Below are 17,658 nucleotides of genomic sequence, written 5' to 3'. Positions count from 1 at the left end.
AATAGCATTAGCTTATTGCTGTTATTTGTTGGGTATGCCTACAGTAGGCACTCGCTTTTGTTGGTCATTTTAGCAATATTGGCCTAGCCTGTTCAAAACTTTTGAAGGTTTCAACCAGTTCTTAAAATGGCTTATGTGGCGCAGCGGTCTAAGGCACTGTGTCACAATGCTGAAGGTGTCACTACAGACCCAGGTTCAATCCTGGGCTGTATCACAACCAGCTGTGATCGGGAGGCCCTGCATCATCTTGGTTTGGCCGGGGTTGGCCGTCATTGTAGATAAGAATATGTTCTTAACTGACTTGCCTAGTTAAATAAAGTAAAAATAAAAAAATGAAATAGGCTATGCAACAAGTGTTTTGTTTCAGTCTGCTGAGCTATATCCTTTGGCAAAATTAAGTTCATGTTGTGTTTGCCGCAATATAATAGAATTACCGGTAGGCCTATAGGGCGAGATGTAACATTGTATTTCATGCCTCAGTATAATAACCTGTGTGTATTTTCCTTATAAACAATGACTTGACTTGTACCTACTTTTGGAATTACCCCAATAAATGTATGAAACATTTTTGAAGGTTTGATGTGGTTTTACTATTATTAGTCTTAGCTATGCAGGCCTATGAAGACAGCTGAACTTGAGGTGAGGAACAATATTTTAGGCCTACCATAGTTAATCCTTTAATCTAACAATATAATGCTTATCTTTATAAAAAATATTCTGATAGGAAATGTACCAAAATGCCTCCTTTTGTACACCTACATTTGGAAAGTATTCAGGTCCCCTTCACGTTTTCCACATTTTGTTACTTGTTCTAAAATGGATGCAATTCGTTTTCCCCCCTCATTAATCTACACATAATAACCCATAATGACAAAGTGAAAACAGGTTTCTAGAAATGTTTGCAAATTCATAAAAAAATTAACAGAAATATCTTATTTACATAAGTAAGTATTCAGACCCTATGAGACTCGGAATTTAGCTCAGGTGCATCTTGTTTCCATTGATCATCCTTGAGATGTTTCTACAACTTGATTGGAGTCCACCTGTGGTAAATTCAATTGACTGGACATGATTTGGAAAGGAACACACCTGTCTATATAAGGTCCCACAGTTGACAGTGCAAATCAAAGCAAAAACAAAGCCATGAGGTCGAAGGAATTGTCCGTAGAGCACTGAGACAGGATTGTGTTGAGGCACAGATCTGGGGAAGAGTACCAAAACATTTCTGCATCATTGAAGGTACCCAAGAACACAGTGGCCTCCATCATTCTTAAATGGAAGAAGTTTGGAACCACCAAGACTCTTCCTAGAGCTGGCTGCATGGCCAAACTGAGTAATCGGGGGAGAAGGGCCTTGGTCGGGGAGACGACCAAGGGACCCGATGGTCACTCTGACATAACTCCAGAGTTCCTCTGTGAAGATGGGAGAGCCTTCCAGAAGGACACCCATCTATGCACCACTTCACCAATCAGGCCTTTTATGGTAGAGTGGCCAGACGAAACCACTCCTCATTGAAAGATACATGACAGCCTACTTGGAGTTTGCCAAAAGGCACCTGAAGGACTCTCAGATCATGAGAAACAATATTCTCAGGTCTGATGAAACTAAGATTGAACTCTTTGATCTGAATGCCAAGCTTCACGTCTGGAGGAAACCAGGCACAGGTCATCACCTGGCCAATACCATCCCTATGGTGAAGCATGGTGGTGGCAGCATCATGCTGTGGGAGTGGGTCATCTGGTCGGGTGGGAAAGACAAGGATCCATTTCGGAACGGTCCGACTTTTTGGACCCGTGAAGACCTCTACAGTAAAGAAAAGTAACAGTCCTGGTCTATACTTAAGCAATAAGGCCCAAGGGGGTGTGGTATATGGCCAATATACCACAGCTAAGGGCTGTTCTTATGCACGATGCAACGTGGAGGCATAAGAAGGTGCCTTATTGTTATTACAAACTGGTTACCAATGTAATTAAAGCAGTAAAAAAATACATGTTTTGTCACACTCGTGATATACACGGCTGTCAGCCAATCAGCATTCAGGGCTCAAACCACCCAGTTTATAATGTAGATTAGAATAGGTACATGTGTGTACCTATTTAGGATACATCACCATGAAGAGAATGACATTGATATCCATAATTATGCATTTCTATGATGAAATTCCGTTACCGCAGTTCTGTTAACGGGTGTAAATCCACTTCACTTTCTGTATTTCAATAACCAAATGAGATTTATGTGTCATACCTTACATCCCATTCTTTCTGCAGACATCTTTGAATCTTAATTCGGAATAGATATTTAAGAGTTTGTGGAAAACGTGGTCACATAATTTTGGGGGATTTTACTAAAATTCTGTTACCAAACTTTGCATCTCCACCGTTCTTCCAATAAATGTGTTTTTGCAAAATGTTCAGTGTAAAGTGTTAAAAGTAATCTTTGTGCGTAGAGTTTAAATCAATGTTTGTTTTGCTGTTCAAGGACTTGTGATGCTCGTGGTTGTTTCTCAGGGATGATTTTGCTTCTGTCAGGAGTAGGGACTATGTTTGTAGAGAGGAATGTAAAGGGGAACATGGGACTCCTAGAGAATATGTTGAGATGGATATGGACTTGGTACATTGGTGCCTCTTTTCTATGAGGGAGAAAACTGAGTGATTTAAACCTAATTCATTTAGGTCTCGACTAAGGTAATACTACTTGGAGCAATAAGTAATTGGACAAAAATAAAAATACATCCATATTCAATCCTGACTCTGATTGCCTTAGAGGAAAGCAAATTGGTTTCCATCTAAATGCAAATGTCTACCTCTGTGCATTTGGCGCTATGAAACCATGCATAAATATGCATGTATGGAATATGCCATTTTCTGGCCATATCATAGCTAAGCTTTAGATATGAATTATGTTTGACTTCTGCCAGTAACTGTGTGTGTACCATCATACTCTATAGTTTGTACTGCTCTATTTGTTCAGAGTGTAACTCTCAGTCCCGTGTAGGCCTACCTGTGTATTTGCAGATTTAAGCAAATATTAGTTTAATGACTTGAAATCCCCTCATCAGCAGCTGCTAATGGCCTAGCGGTGCAGTATGTTTAACACAGCAGTTTATGTACACATTATGACTCAGCTGAAAAAAATGCAAGCTAACAAACATTACATCACCCTCCCAGATTCATCAATATGTCTGCTCCTCCTAGTAGAATCTAGGTCTTGAAGAAGAGTTTGGGGCATCAATGTTTACTTTAGATTGACTGTAACTCTACTCTGTACACTGTAGTAATTGTGCAGGAGAAGATTAAAATTAGAGTGTGTAAGAGAGGGGATTTGTATGCCGGAGGAGGTGATTTGTTTGTTGCAATTTATTGGTGTATAATGTAATATGGGTGGTGTGATTCTACTCATTACTCTGGGCTCCACACAGAGATGCTCACAGTCTACGGCTGTAATTAAACGTGTCTGGGAGAAAATGGGAAAATAAACTCTCTACAATAGGCTAGCTGCAGAGATGGAGGGGGAGAGAGAGGCTTAGTGCAGTTAGATATCTCTGCTCCATCAGATAATGTTGTTATCGCAGAATTACCCATCAATGCCGCCATCGCGGGAAACCGTGAAGAGTTGAAAAACTAATTAAACATCAATTGATAGTAAACAAGATAAGGGAGCGGTGAGACTGAGTGTTGTGATGCTTTGTATTTCATCACAGAGATATGAGCATGAAGTAATTGATGTTTAGGGTTTTTGGTCAAAATATGCATTATTTCTTAGGGCTATAGAACATATTTAAGATACATGTTGTGTCATTAGCAGAGTAGTATAGTCATTTTCTTTTTTTTAAATTGAAACAATACATTAGGTAGCTGCGATGAGTTGGTTATACATTTGTATTGAGCATACATCTCCATATAGCATTTCCCAATCTGGCAGATCAACGTTAAATCTGGGTTTGGCCAATGCCAGGAGAATGCTACCTGCCCCAATGCATAGTGCCAACTGTAACGTTTGGTGGAGGAGGAATAATGGTCTTGGGCTGTTTTTCATGGTTCGGGCTAGGCCCCTTAGTTCCAGTGAAGGGGAAATCTTAATGCTACAGCATACAATGACAATCTAGACGATTTTGTGCTTCCAACTTTGTGGCAACAGTTTGGGGAAGGCTCTTTCCTGTTTCAGCATGACAATGTCCAAAGTGAGGTCCTCCATACAGAAGTGGTTTGTTGAGATCGGTGTGGAGGAACTAGCCTGTAAAGAACCCTGACCTCAACCCCATTGAACACCTTTGGGATGAATTGGAACGTAGACTGCGAGCCAGGCTTAATCGCCCAACACTGACACCAACCTCACTAATGCTCTCGTGGCTGAATGGAAGCAAGTCCCCACAGTAATGTTCCAACATCTAGTGGAAAGCCTTCCCAAAAGAGTGGAGGCTTTTATAGCAACAAAGGGGGGACCAAATTCAAATTAGTGCCCATGATTTTGGAATGAGATGTTCGATGAGCAGGTGTTCACATACTTTTGGTAATGTAGTGTATGTTCTGTCTCTTCTGGAGGATGAAATTTGAATCGTAGCCAACTATGTATAGCTTAATTTAAAAATCAAGATACTTTAAACAAGGTTCCATTGTCAATCCACTGGAAATGGATAGTTTTCATCTGTATGACATCATAGAGCCCCCTTTTAAACATTGGATGTGCCTCTCTTAGTAGCCTACTGGAAACCCGTTTGGATTTAGATAACAGTTTCAGTATAATAAAAGCTTTCAGAGAGGTTTAATGCTTTTTAATTAATTTTATAAATATAACTTTATCTGGTTTTCCATTCCAGTGGTCCTGTGTAGCTCAGTTGGTAGAGCGTGGATGTTGCAACGCCAGGGTTTTGGTTTCAATTCCCCAGTGGTGACCAAGTACTTAACAGAAAATATGAAAATGTATGTACTCACTGCTGTAAGTTGTCCTGGATAAGAGCAGCTGCTAAAATTCCCCCCAAAATGTTTTTTGCTCACATAACTTCTCCTGGAGTCGGTAGAGCCATGAATAGATATGCCAATTGCACACTACCTCAAAACTTGAGGCATATGTGGCATTTTGTTGTGTGACAAAGCTGCACATTTTAGAGTGGCCTTTTATTGCCCCCAGCACAAGGTGCACAAGGTGCACCTGTGTAATGACCACGCTGTTTAATCAGCTTCTTGATATGCCACACCAGGTGGATGGATTTTCTTGGCAAAGGAGAAATGCTCACTAATAGGGATGTCAACACATTTCTGAGAAACATTTTTAGAGAAATAAGCTTTATCTGTGTATGGAACATTTCTGGTTTGTATTTTTATTCAGTACAGTTGAGTTTTAATCCAGATAAACTGGAGAAATGATCCAGGTCTTCAATAAGAGCGTTCATGGTTGAAGATTGTGGACTTGAGAACTTCAATCGTCGGTTTACATTGATACCTTTATTTCTAACCCATTCATTTCTAACCCCTTAATTGTATTATTTGATTTGATTTCTGTAGCTAATAATTCAATGGCCATAACAAACACATATGGTGATAGAGGGCAACCTTGTTTTACACCTCTTGACAATTCAAAATTCAGAGAAATAACCATTATTCATCATTTACATATAGGAGGAGTGTTATACATTACTTTTATCCATCTCATAAAAGATTATCCAAGGTCGAAATAATCCAGGTACTTAGAAATACATTTTAGCCGTACTTTATCTTAGGCTTTCTCAAGATCTCATATAAAGATTATGCCTGCTTTCCCTGCATTCTAATAGTTTTAAATGATTTATAGTAATTGTCTAATGTTATCTTCAATATATCTTCCTTTTAAGAATCCTTTCTGATCGTGATGAATAATATACAGTAAGATATTTTTAATTATATGAGCAATACATTTTGCAAATATCTTTGGATCTCAAAATTGAATTTTCAGTATGAGGGAAATCAGCCCTTCTTTTTGTGTGTCAGACTGTTTACCATGTATATATGAATAATTAAAACATGATAGTAGTGAATATTTCAATAAATAATCAAATGTTTGATATAATTATATTGGAATGCCATCAAGGCCAGGGGTTTTCCCAGTCTAAAAGGAGTGAATTACCAACTGTAGTTTGTCCTTTTTTATGCTGCAGATAGTTTAAGCTGATTTTTAAGGAAAATAATATCACAACAAGCAAGTATAGTCTTTCGATACTGTGTCAACCCCACCTGTAGTGTATCTCATAAGCAGTACCTTGGAATATTCCCTAAAAGGAAAGACTCAGGTCAGGTCACTGTTGTGGCTATCTTATCCTTTATACTGTTTTGTCTCAGTTTGTTAATAACTTGTCTGTGCCACTGAAAGCTTTGCATACTAATTCCCTCCAGTTGAAAGATCAGTCCAGGCTCCAGGGCTAATATTGGATCTAATTGGTTTCCCCGAGCTCGCCATGCATCTGTCTGGTTTACCTCTTCATGTTTGTGCTTGTGTCATATTATTGTGTATCTCGTTTCAAACACTGGCCTTTGACCTTTTCTTCTATAAGGACACACACACACTTGCTATTATTTCTCAGGCATTACTAATTCGATTTTTGATGAACTGAGCGTAAATGGAACAAATAATAATCTCTTGACTTGCTCGAGTGTGTGCCTGTTTGTTGGTCCTTTACTACAGCTCTGTACTGAATATTCAGATATTTAAAGATATTGCGCTGGAGTCGCTCTGCATTTGGCTCATCCAGCGTATGTGTGCCAATGCGTGTTCTCCCCTGTCACGGTGCCAGTGTAGGTGTAGAGGGAGCAGCGAATGGGGCTGATTTGGTATGTGCTCTCTCTGGGGGGGGGTTAGACTTGATTGACAGCTCTTTCTTCCAGCTGAGGCAGAACTGACAGCTCCCACGATTGTATTTTACTACAAATACTATCAAATAGAAAGATTCCACAAGTGGTCTGAGAGGTTGGGTGTGATCAGGCCTGGGCCCCCAAAAAAGTGCTCCATAGGGAATAGGGTATTTATTTCAAAAAGTAAAGCAGCATATAGGAATAAAGGAGGATGTCATTGGCCAGAAGAGGTGCACGTTATGGAGAATGTGGTGTCGTTTGAGACACATCCTCTGTACAACACCGTACAGTCAACTCAGTGAGGAAGCTTAGTGTCCATAACCAGCTGATGATGAATGAGAGGAGACAAGGCCATGTGTCACAATGGCTGATGGAGGGTGTTTGTAAATCCTGTCCTAATATAAATCAGACTGGAAGCCCTTGATGTGCCTCACACTGCTAGAGAGACTTGAGTATAATGAGTTTAGAAGGTGACAACTCTGGTCGAGTCAGTGGGATGCAGAGATGGGTCTGTGGGTGATGGGGACACCTGTTGATCTGCTGTTGTAGCTAGGGACAGGAGTTTTACATGACCACGTGAGCTTATGTTCTCTGGCCATGCAGTGCTGTGAATGTACTGTACTGTAGTACACTAGTTGTATTCCAATGCCCTTTCCGGCCAATGGTTTAGTATCTGTGCTGTAATACCAATGTGTCGTACCAATGTCTTCTTCCCTGTCTCTCCTCTCCAGGGAACTTCTAGTAACACTGGCTCTGGGCCAGGTTCTGTCTCTGCTCATCTGTGGCATCGGGCTGACCAGCAAGTACCTGGCTGATGATTACCACGCCAACACGCCCGTGTTCCAGAGCTTTCTCAACTACATCCTGCTGTTCCTGGTCTACACCACCACGCTCGCCGTCAGGCAAGGTATGACAATGGACACACATGCACTCACGCACGCACTCACGCACGCACTCACACACACATGCAACTGGACACAACAGGCATCAGTTGGTTGCTCAGGTCACACCTGAGTGCAAATAGAGACTATAACAGGATCAGTTTGAATCCTACTAGATGAATATTATATTGTGTACTCATCACTTTCTCAACAATAAGGGAAAGGTAAAAACGCCCTGTCCTCAATAGCTACTGCATAATGTAATACATTTGCTATGCTTTATGGCATTGGAGCTGGAGATGAATGGGTCAGGACAGGACCTGTATAAACTAAAGACAGTTTACAGCTCGGACTGTGTACAAACATCTTTGTTCTGAATGATATGTTTGAAGAGAGGAGCTCTTGTTCTCTACTGACCTTCTAGGTGATCTCTTGGAGTGCTCACAGGGAACATTTCAAAACAAGCAGTAGGTTTCTTTGTGAAAAACTATCACTGTGTGTGTTGTGTAAGAGTGTATGGTGTGTGTGTGTGTGTGTGTGTGTGTGTGTGTGTGTGTGTGTGTGTGTGTGTGTGTGTGTGTGTGTGTGTGTGTGTGTGTGTGTGTGTGTGTGTGTGTGTGTGTGTGTGTGTGTGTGTGTGTGTGTGTGTGTGTGTGTGTGTGTGTGTGTGTGTGTGTGTGTGTGTGTGGAGCACACTGAAAGGCCGTCTGAGTGGAACATCTGCGGAGGGTGTCAGTGCTAACTTACTCTCAGCATCGCATGTTGTGCCTGAGTGGCCATTGTCACAATATTTATCCTAACAACTGTAGATTGTAGATTCCAGGTGAAGAACAGTGAGCTGATTTGGTTTTAGACAACAGATGGCATAGAGGAAGAGGCTTCCTATGGAGAAGTTAAACATACTCAAGTTGAATTAACTATTGTAGCACTGAAGTAAAGGTCTGCACGGGACTGATTTATTCATCCCTATCCCGCAGCTCACTTTTTTCTAAATTTGTATTTATTAAAATCAAACCTTTATTTAACTAGGCAAGTCAGAGAAGAACACATTTTTATTTACAATGATGGCCTACTCTGGCCAAACCCAGATGACACTGGGCCAATTGTGCACTGCCCTATGTGACTCCCAGTCATGGCCAGATGGGATACAGCCTGGATTTGAACCAGGGACTGTAGTGACACCTCTTGTACTGAGAGGCAGTGCCTTAGACCGCTGTGCCACTCGGGAGCACTCAAATGAAGTACCTTACTTTGAATGTTTTCGATTTAAATTTCCAAAAACGAACAAAAATAACTTTGTACTCATTTCTCAAGCAATACTTTTGCTAGGAATGTCTAGGAGTGTTCTGAGTGGGTAGGGGGAATTTACAATGACGGCCTCTAAGTTCATTAGAGTTAACTACACCTCAGATAGCAGCCCAAATAATTGCTTCACTGAGTTTAAGTAACAGACATATCTCAACATCAACTGTTCAGAGAAGACTGTGTGAATCAGGCCTTCATGGTCAAAATCTTGCAAAGAACCCACTACTAAAGGACACCAAGAAGACTTGCTTGGGCCAAGAAACACGAGCAACGGACATTAGACTGGTGGATATCTGTCCATTGGACTGATGGACATTAGAATGGTGGATATCTGTTCATTGGTCTGATGGACATTAGACTGGTGGATATCTGTCCATTGGTCTGAGTCCAAATTTTAGATTTTCGATTCCAACCACCTAGGTGAACGGATGATCTCTGCATGTGTGGTTCCCACCGTGAAGCATGGAGGAGGAGGTGAGGGGGTGCTTTTCTGGTGATACTGTCAGTGATTTATTTAGAATTCAAGGCACACTTAACCAGCATGGCAACCACAGTCTTCTACAGCGATACGCCATACAAACTGGTTTGAGCTTAGGGGGACTATCATTTGTTTTCAACAGGATAATGACCCAACACACCCAACAGGCTGTGTAAGGGCTATTTGACCAAGAAGGAGAGTTATGGAGTGCTACATGAGATGACCTGGCCTCCACAATCACCCGACCTCAACCAATTGAGATGGTTTGGGATGAGTTGGCCCGCAGAGTTAAGGAAAAATAGTTAACAAGTACTCAGCATATGTAGGAACTCCTTTAACCTGTTGATCCTACCCCCTACTTTTTCGAACATTCTGTTAAAAATCACGCAACATTTCAGCGCCCTGCTACCCATGCCAGGAATATAGTATATGCATATGATTAGTATGTGTGGATAGAAAACACTCAGACGTTTCTAAAACTGGTTAAATCACGGCTGTGACTATAACAGAACGTGCGTTTCATCGAAAAGCGCAGGAAAATCTGATCACTGAAAATTGGAAAATATATCAATGCGCTACTTGAATGTATTGTTGAATGGAAACCACATTACCTGGAGCCGAGATTGCAATTCCTACAGCTTCCACACGATGTCACCAGTCTTGTCAATTGCCTAGGCTTTGTTTCTTGGTCAAACGAAGAAGAGACAGACCATTTCTTCCGGTCTCCGACCGGATATTTTGGTTGAGATTTATCCGGACATTATTTCAAGACGTAGAGCTATAGAATATACATCGCCTCGTGATCAATTTGATAGATTATTAACGTTTACTAATACCTAAAGTTGCATTACAAAAGTATTTCGAAGTGTTTTGTGAAAGTTTATCGTTGACTTTTTTAATTTAAAAAAATGACGTTGCGTTATAAAACTCTGTTTTTTTCCTTGATCACACAGTCTTCATAGATCGATATCTAGGCTATATATGGACCGATTTAATCGAAAAAAAGACCCAATAGTGATGTTTATGGGACATCTAGGAGTGCCAACAAAGAAGATTGTCAAAGGTAATGAAGTTTTATATTTTATTTCTGTGTTTTGTGTAGCGCCGACTATGCTAATTATTTTGTTTACGTCCCCTGCGGGTCTTTTGGGGTGTTGCATGCTATCAGATAATATCTTCTCATGCTTTCGCCGAAAAGCAATTCCAATTTTTGACTGGTACTGCATATACAGTTGAAGTCAGAAGTTTACATACACTTAGGTTGGAGTCATTAAAACTAGTTTTTCAACCACTCCACAAATTTCTTGTCAACAAACTATAGTTTTGCAAGTCGGTTAGGACATCTACTTTGTGCATGACACAAGTAATTTTTCCAACAATTGTTTACAGACAGATTATTTAACTTATAACTCACTGCATCACAATTCCAGTGGGTCAGAAGTTTACATACACTAAGTTGACTGTGCCTTTAAACAGCTTGGAAAATTTCAGAAGATGATGTCATGGCTTTAGAAGCTTCTGATAGGTTAATTTACATAATTTGAGTCAATTGGCGGTGTACCTGTGGATGTATTTCAAGACCTACCTTCAAACTCAGTGCCTTTTTGCTTGACATCATGGGAAAATCAAAATAACTGTAGATCTCCACAAGTCTGGTTCATCCTTGGGAGCAATTTCCAAACACCTGAAGGTACCACGTTCATCTGTACAAGCAATAGTACGCAAATATAGATACCATGGGACCACGCAGCCGTCATACCGCTCAGGAAGGAGACGCGTTCTGTCTCATAGAGATGAACGTACTTTGGTGCGAAAAGTGCAAATCAAACCCAGAATAACAGCAAAGGACCTTGTGAAGATGTTGGAGGAAACAGGTACAAAAGTATCTATATCCACAGTAAAACGAGTCCAATATCGACATAACATGAAAGGCCACTCAGCAAGGAAGATGTCACAAAACCGGCATAAAAAAAGCCAGACTACGGTTTGCAACTGCACATGAGGACAAAGATCATACTTTTTGGAGAAATGTCCTCTGGTCTGATGAAACAAAAATAAAACCGTTTGGCCATAATGACCATCTTTATGTTTGGAGGAAAAAGGGGGACGCTTGCAAGCCGAAGAACACCATCCCAACCGTGAAGCACGGGGTGGCAGCATCATGTTGTGGGGGCGCTTTTCTGCAGGAGGGACTGGTGCACTTCACAAAATAGACGGCATCATGAAGTAGGAAAATTATGTGGATATATTGAAGCAACATCTCAAGACATCAGTCAGGAAGTTAAAGCTTGGTCGCAAATGGGTCTTCCAAATGGACAATGACCTCAAGCATACTTCCGAAGATGTGGCAAAATGGCTTAAGGACAACAAATTCAAGGTATTGGAGTGGCCATCACAAAGCCCTGACCTCATTCATATAAAACGTTTATGGGCAGATCTGAAAACACGTGTGCAAGCAAGGAGGCCTATAAACCTGGCTCAGTTACACCAGCTCTGTCAGGAGGAATGGGCCAAAATTCACTCAACTTATTGTGGGAAGCTTGTGTAAGGCTACCCAAAAAGTTTGACCCAAGTTAAACAATTTAAAGGCAATGCTACCAAATACTAATTGAGTGTATGTAAACTTCTGACCCACTGGGAATGTGATGAGAGAAATAAAAGTTGAAATAAATCATTCTCTCTATTATTCTGACAATTCACATTCTTAAAATAAAGTGGTGATCCTAACTGGTGGTGATCCTAATTGGTGATGATCCTAACTTTTTTACTAGGATTAAATGTCAGGAAATGTGAAACTGAATTTAAATGTATTTGGCTAAGGTGTATGTAAACTTCCGACTTCAACTGTACCTTGGGCAGCAGCTTCTAAGGTGCAGGGATGAGTAACCGGGTGGTAGCCGGCTGGTGACAGTGTAGTTGAAAATCCAAACATGATTGAGTTTGAGACGTGTGTGGCCACGCAGTCATGGGTGAACAGGAAGTACAGGAGGGGGATGAGTAAGCACCCTTGTGGGGCCCTTGTGTTAAGGATCAGCGTAGTGGAGGTGTTGTTGCCTACCTTCACCAGCTGGGGGCGGCCCGTCAGGAAGTTCAGGACCCAGTTGCACAGGGCAGGGACTAGACCCAGGTCCTTGAGTTTAATGACAAGCTTGGAAGGTACTATGATGTTGAAGGCTGAGTTGTAGTCGATAAACAGAATTCTTACATAGGTATTCCTCTTACACAGTGTGCAGTGTGATTGCAAATGCATCATGTGTGGATTAATTGGGTTGGTAAGCAAATTGCAGTGTGTTGGCGTGTTGGGTAAGGTGGAGTTGGTATTATCCTAAACTAGCCTCAAAACACTTCATGATGAAAGAAGTGAATGCTATGGGGCAATCGTCATTTAGTTCAGTTACCTGCGCTTTCTTGTGAACAGGAAAAATGGTGGACATCTTGAAGCAAGTGGGGACAACAGACTGGGATATGGAGAAATTGAAGCTGTTTTGCAGATGCTCTGAGGACGCAGCCAGGGATGGCGTCTGGTTAACATATATAATTTCTTACTCACGTCAGCCACGGAGAACGAACAGTCCATGGGAATGGTAGTGGCCCGGCGTCAGCGGCACTGTTTCCCTTGAAGTGGGTGAAGAAGGTGTTTAGCTTGTCCGGGGAAAGTGTAGTTCCTTGAGAGAGGTTTGTGGTATCGACTTGAGGGGGAATATACACGGCTGTGACGATGACCGAAGAGAGTTCTCTCGGGAGGTAATGCAGTCTGCATTTGATTGTGAGGTATTCTAGGTCGGGTGAACAAAAGGACATGAGTTCCTGTACATTACCACAATCACATCATGAGTAGTTAATCATAAAACATGTACCTTTCTTTATTTATTCCTGTCTGCGGGATGTACTGAGAAGCCAGCTAGCTGTATGGACTGGGACAGTATATCCTGAGAGAGCCATGATTCTGTGAAACAGAGTATGTTAGGTCCTCACCCTGAGCTTGTCTATTTTATTGTCCAGGGATTAAACATTAGCGAGTAATTTACTCGGAAATGGTGGGTGGTATGCACGCCTCCTGATTTGGACTAAAAGTCCACTCTCAATACCTCTTCTCCGCTGGCGGCGTCTTGGGGCAGTCTCTGGGATAAATGTAAATGCATTGGGGGGTACCAACAAAGGATCCAGTTAAGGAAAGTTGTTTTTCCCGTCAAAATGCTGGTGAGTTATCACCGCTGTAATATCTAAAAGTAGTAATGCAAAGAACACTGGATGCAAAGGACTTTCTGACCTATAATGCAATAGGCAGGCTCACGCATACAAAGCATAAAGATGACCGTTTCCAAATAATTTGTGGGAGAACCAAAATATTATAATCCCAAAGTTCAGCTCCGAACCGCAGCATGAAAAATTCAGGACGCGCCACAATGATCTCTGTCGGGACCCGCTGCCCTTTTTGTCCTCGTTGCAGTTTCATGCTGTGTAGGAAGTTTTCTTCTTATCCCATGAACATTACTTTGATGTATCATCAGAATGGTAAAAGGCATCAGCTTTAGTGCTAAAGTTGTCATCATTAGCCTCGGTTTTCTGTTTACGTTTTTGATTCAGACATGGATGTTGACATGGATGTTGAGGTAGAGGTGCATGGAGGGTGAGATATGAGTATCGATGCTGCACGGGAAAACCTGCCACAAGCAGGTAGTGAAACCTTTGCCAGGCCTCACCTCAGCTCACTCACACACTATCTTTCTATACACCTTCTCTCCTAGGCTTCCTTGTTTGGATTTTCAACTCACACGTCCAAGAATAGAGCAAACATGTAAGCGTCTCAGAGAGAGACAAATTTAGCTATGCTATCTAATAGTAGAGCTGAATTAGCAGTAGCATCACATAAACTCAGCAAAAAAACAAAAACATCCTCTCACTGTCAACTGCGTTTATTTTCAGCAAATGTAACATGTGTGAATATTTATATGAACAAAACAAGATTCAACAACTGAGACATAAACGGAACAAGTTCCACAGACATGTGACTAACAGAAATGGAATAATGTGTCCCTGAACAAAGGTGGGGGGGGGGGTAAAAATCAAAAGTAACCATCAGTATCTGGTGTGGCCACCAGCTGCATTAAGTACTGCATAGCATCTCCTCATGGATTGAACCAGATTTGCCAGGTCTTGCTGTGGGATGTTACCCCACTCTTCCACCAAGGCATCTGCAAGTTCCCAGACATTTCTGGGGGGAATGGCCCTAGTCCTCACACTCCGATCCAACAGGTCCCAGACGTGCTCAATGGGATTGAGATACCAGCTCTTCGCTGGCCATGGAAGAACACTGACATTCCTGTCTTGCAGGAAATCATGCACAGAACGAGCAGTATGGCTGGTGGCATTGTCATGCTGGAGGGTCATGTCAGGATGAGTCTGCAGGAAGGGTACCACATGAGGGAGGAGGATGTCTTCTCAGTAACACAAAGCGTTGAGATTGCCTGCAGTGACAACAAGCTCAGTCCGATGATGCTGTGACACACCACCCCAGACCATAACGGACCCTCTACCTCCAAATCGATCCCGCTCCAGACTACAGACCTCGGTGTAACGCTCATTCCTTCGACGATGAACGCGACTCGTCAGTGAAGAGTACTTTTTGCCAGTCATGTCTGGTCCAGTGACGGTGGGTTTGTGCCCATAGGCGACGTTGTTGCCGGTGATGTTGTGTGAGGACCTGCCTTACAACAGGTCTACAAGCCCTCAGTCCAGCCTCTCTCAGCCTATTGCAGACAGTCTGAGCACTGATGGAGGGATTGTGCGTTCCTGGTGTAACTCGGGCAGTTGTTGTTGCCATCCTGTACCTGTCCCGCAGGTGTGATGTTCGGATGTACTGATCCTGTGCAGGTGTTGTTACACGTGGTCTGCCACTGCGAGGACAATCAGCTGTCCATCCTGTCTCCCTGTAGCGCTATCTTAGGAGTCTCACAGTATGGACATTGCAAATTATTTCCCTGGCCACATCTGCAGTCCTCATGCCTCCTTGCAGCATGCCTAAGGCACGTTCACGCAGATGAGCAGGGACCCTGGGTATCCTTCTTTTGGTGTTTTTCAGAGTCAGTAGAAGGCCTCGTTAGTGTCCTAATTTTTCATAACTGTGACCTTAATTGCCTACCATCTGTAAGCTGTTAGTGTCTTAACGACCGTTTCCCATTGTGCATGTTCATTAATTGTTTATGGTTCATTGAACAAGCAAGGTGAAACAGTGTTTAAACCCTTTACAATGAAGATTTGTGAAGTTATTCGGATTTTTACAAATTTTCTTTGAAAGACAGGGTCCTGAAAATGGGACAGTTGCTTTTTTTGCTGAGTTTATATATTCCTCTCTGATTCTCTACATGTAACACATCCTTCTCTCTGTGTTGGCTTCAATCACTCCTATTCTGTTCATGCAGGTATGTTACAGCCAGAATCACTGAAGGCTGAATATTCTGTGGAATGCTAGCTTGGCCCTTTGAAGGATCTACTCTGTCTCTGGTGATTTGGTCTTGAAAAAAGCAGGTGCAATGCACTGGAACAATACAGTTGTCATAAAAGATGTATAGGAATGGTAGCTGTTGTTCAACCAAATGTGAATTATTATTATTATTATATTTTTTAGGTCGTAGATCAGCTTTAATATTGCAGATGGATTGTGGCTTCTATCAATGTAAGTTGATATCAAGAAAATAGACAGAGGCTGAGTTTTCTCTTTGCGTGACCAGCATACATGTACGCATACATGTGTATTATATACTAAATAAAAATATGAACGCAATATGTAAAGTGTTGGACCCATGTGTCATGAGCTGATTAAACAGCATGATCATTACACAGGTGCACCTTGTGCTGGGGCAATAAAAGGCCACTCTAAAATGTACTGTTTTGTCACACAATACAAGTTTTGACGGAGTGTGCAACTGGCATGCAGACTGCAGGAATGTCTACCAGAGCTGAAGCCAGAGATGTTGATTTCTCTACCATAAGCCGCCTCCAACGTCGTTTTATAGAATTTGGCAGTACGTCCAACCGGCCTCACAACCGCAGACCACATGTAACCATGCCAGCCCAGGACCTCCACATCAGGCTTCTTCACCTGCGGGATTGTCTGAGACCAGCCACCCGGACAATTGATGAAAATGAAGATTATTTCTGTCTGTAATAAAGCCCTTTTGTGAGGAAAAACTCATTCTGATTGGCTGGGCCTGGCTCCTATTCCCTACTAGGCCCACCTATGGCTGCGCCCCTGCCCAGTCATGGGAAATCAATAGATGAGGGCCCAATTCATTTATTTCAATTGACTGAGTTCCTTATATGAACTGAAACCCAGTAGAATAGTTGAAATTGTTAATTGTTGCGTTTATACTTTTGTTCAGTATAGTATAGTAATACTTGATCCCAAGTATACCTGAGTCAGGATTGGCTATGTTCAGGGTTAGAGTAGAGTATGACCCATGTTTTTGATTCAACAAAAACTGTCATCCTCTCAAATTAGAATGTAGGCTGTTAACAGACGAGCAATCTCATTATTTCCAAGCAAGCTGTTCTCTGTTAGACAGTGTGGCTTCTTGTCCAAGAGGCTCCTGGCCAAATTGGTCCCATTCTGTGTCGTGTAAGGCAGGGCCTAGCTGTAGCTGAGAGCAGCGGTAAGCATGACCATGCACAGAATGAATAGTGATAATTGAGTGCCTCACTGGAAGGAACTACAACAGGAGCAGCTGCCTGCCCCGACTCTGTAGTCAACAGCCCAACAGTTCTGTTGTCCCATTCACTTGTAGCTAAAGTTGAAACAGTAACAGATAAACAGCTATGATCAAATTCATAACCAACTATACACTGAGTGTACAAAACATTAAGAACACCTTCCTGAGGGCCTAAGGTTACTACATTGCGGACTGGGTGCCTGCAGGCTGGCTTCGGTCGTCATTTGAACAGTGTTTCCCCCGACACATTGGTACAGCTGGCTTCTGTGTTAAGCGGGCGAGGGTTAAGGACACATGACTCGACCTTCGACCTCCCCCGAGCCCGTTGGGGAGTTGCAGCGATGAGACAAGATCAAAAAAGAACACCTTCCTAATATTGAGTTGTATCCAATTTGGCTGGATGTCCTTTGGATGGTGGACCATTCTTGATACACACGGGAAACTGCTGAGTGTGAAAACCCAGC

At 42.1% G+C, this 17,658-nt stretch overlaps 1 protein-coding gene across 1 annotated transcript in view; it reads left to right on the top strand.

Moving 5' to 3' along the window:
* slc35f1 (solute carrier family 35 member F1) overlaps positions 1-17,658 on the top strand; it is a 118,603-nt gene that overhangs the window by 43,336 nt on the left and 57,609 nt on the right. Inside the window, exon 2 of the mRNA XM_046299329.1 lies at positions 7,553-7,728. Coding sequence (XP_046155285.1) covers positions 7,553-7,728 — 176 coding nt within the window. The remainder of the gene's footprint in view (positions 1-7,552; positions 7,729-17,658) is intronic.

Source organism: Oncorhynchus gorbuscha, linkage group LG14 (genome assembly GCF_021184085.1).
Source record: "Oncorhynchus gorbuscha isolate QuinsamMale2020 ecotype Even-year linkage group LG14, OgorEven_v1.0, whole genome shotgun sequence".
Classification (NCBI taxonomy): domain Eukaryota; kingdom Metazoa; phylum Chordata; class Actinopteri; order Salmoniformes; family Salmonidae; genus Oncorhynchus; species Oncorhynchus gorbuscha.
The sequence above is the reverse complement of the archived record's forward strand: the minus strand, read 5'-3'. Positions and strand labels throughout refer to the sequence as shown.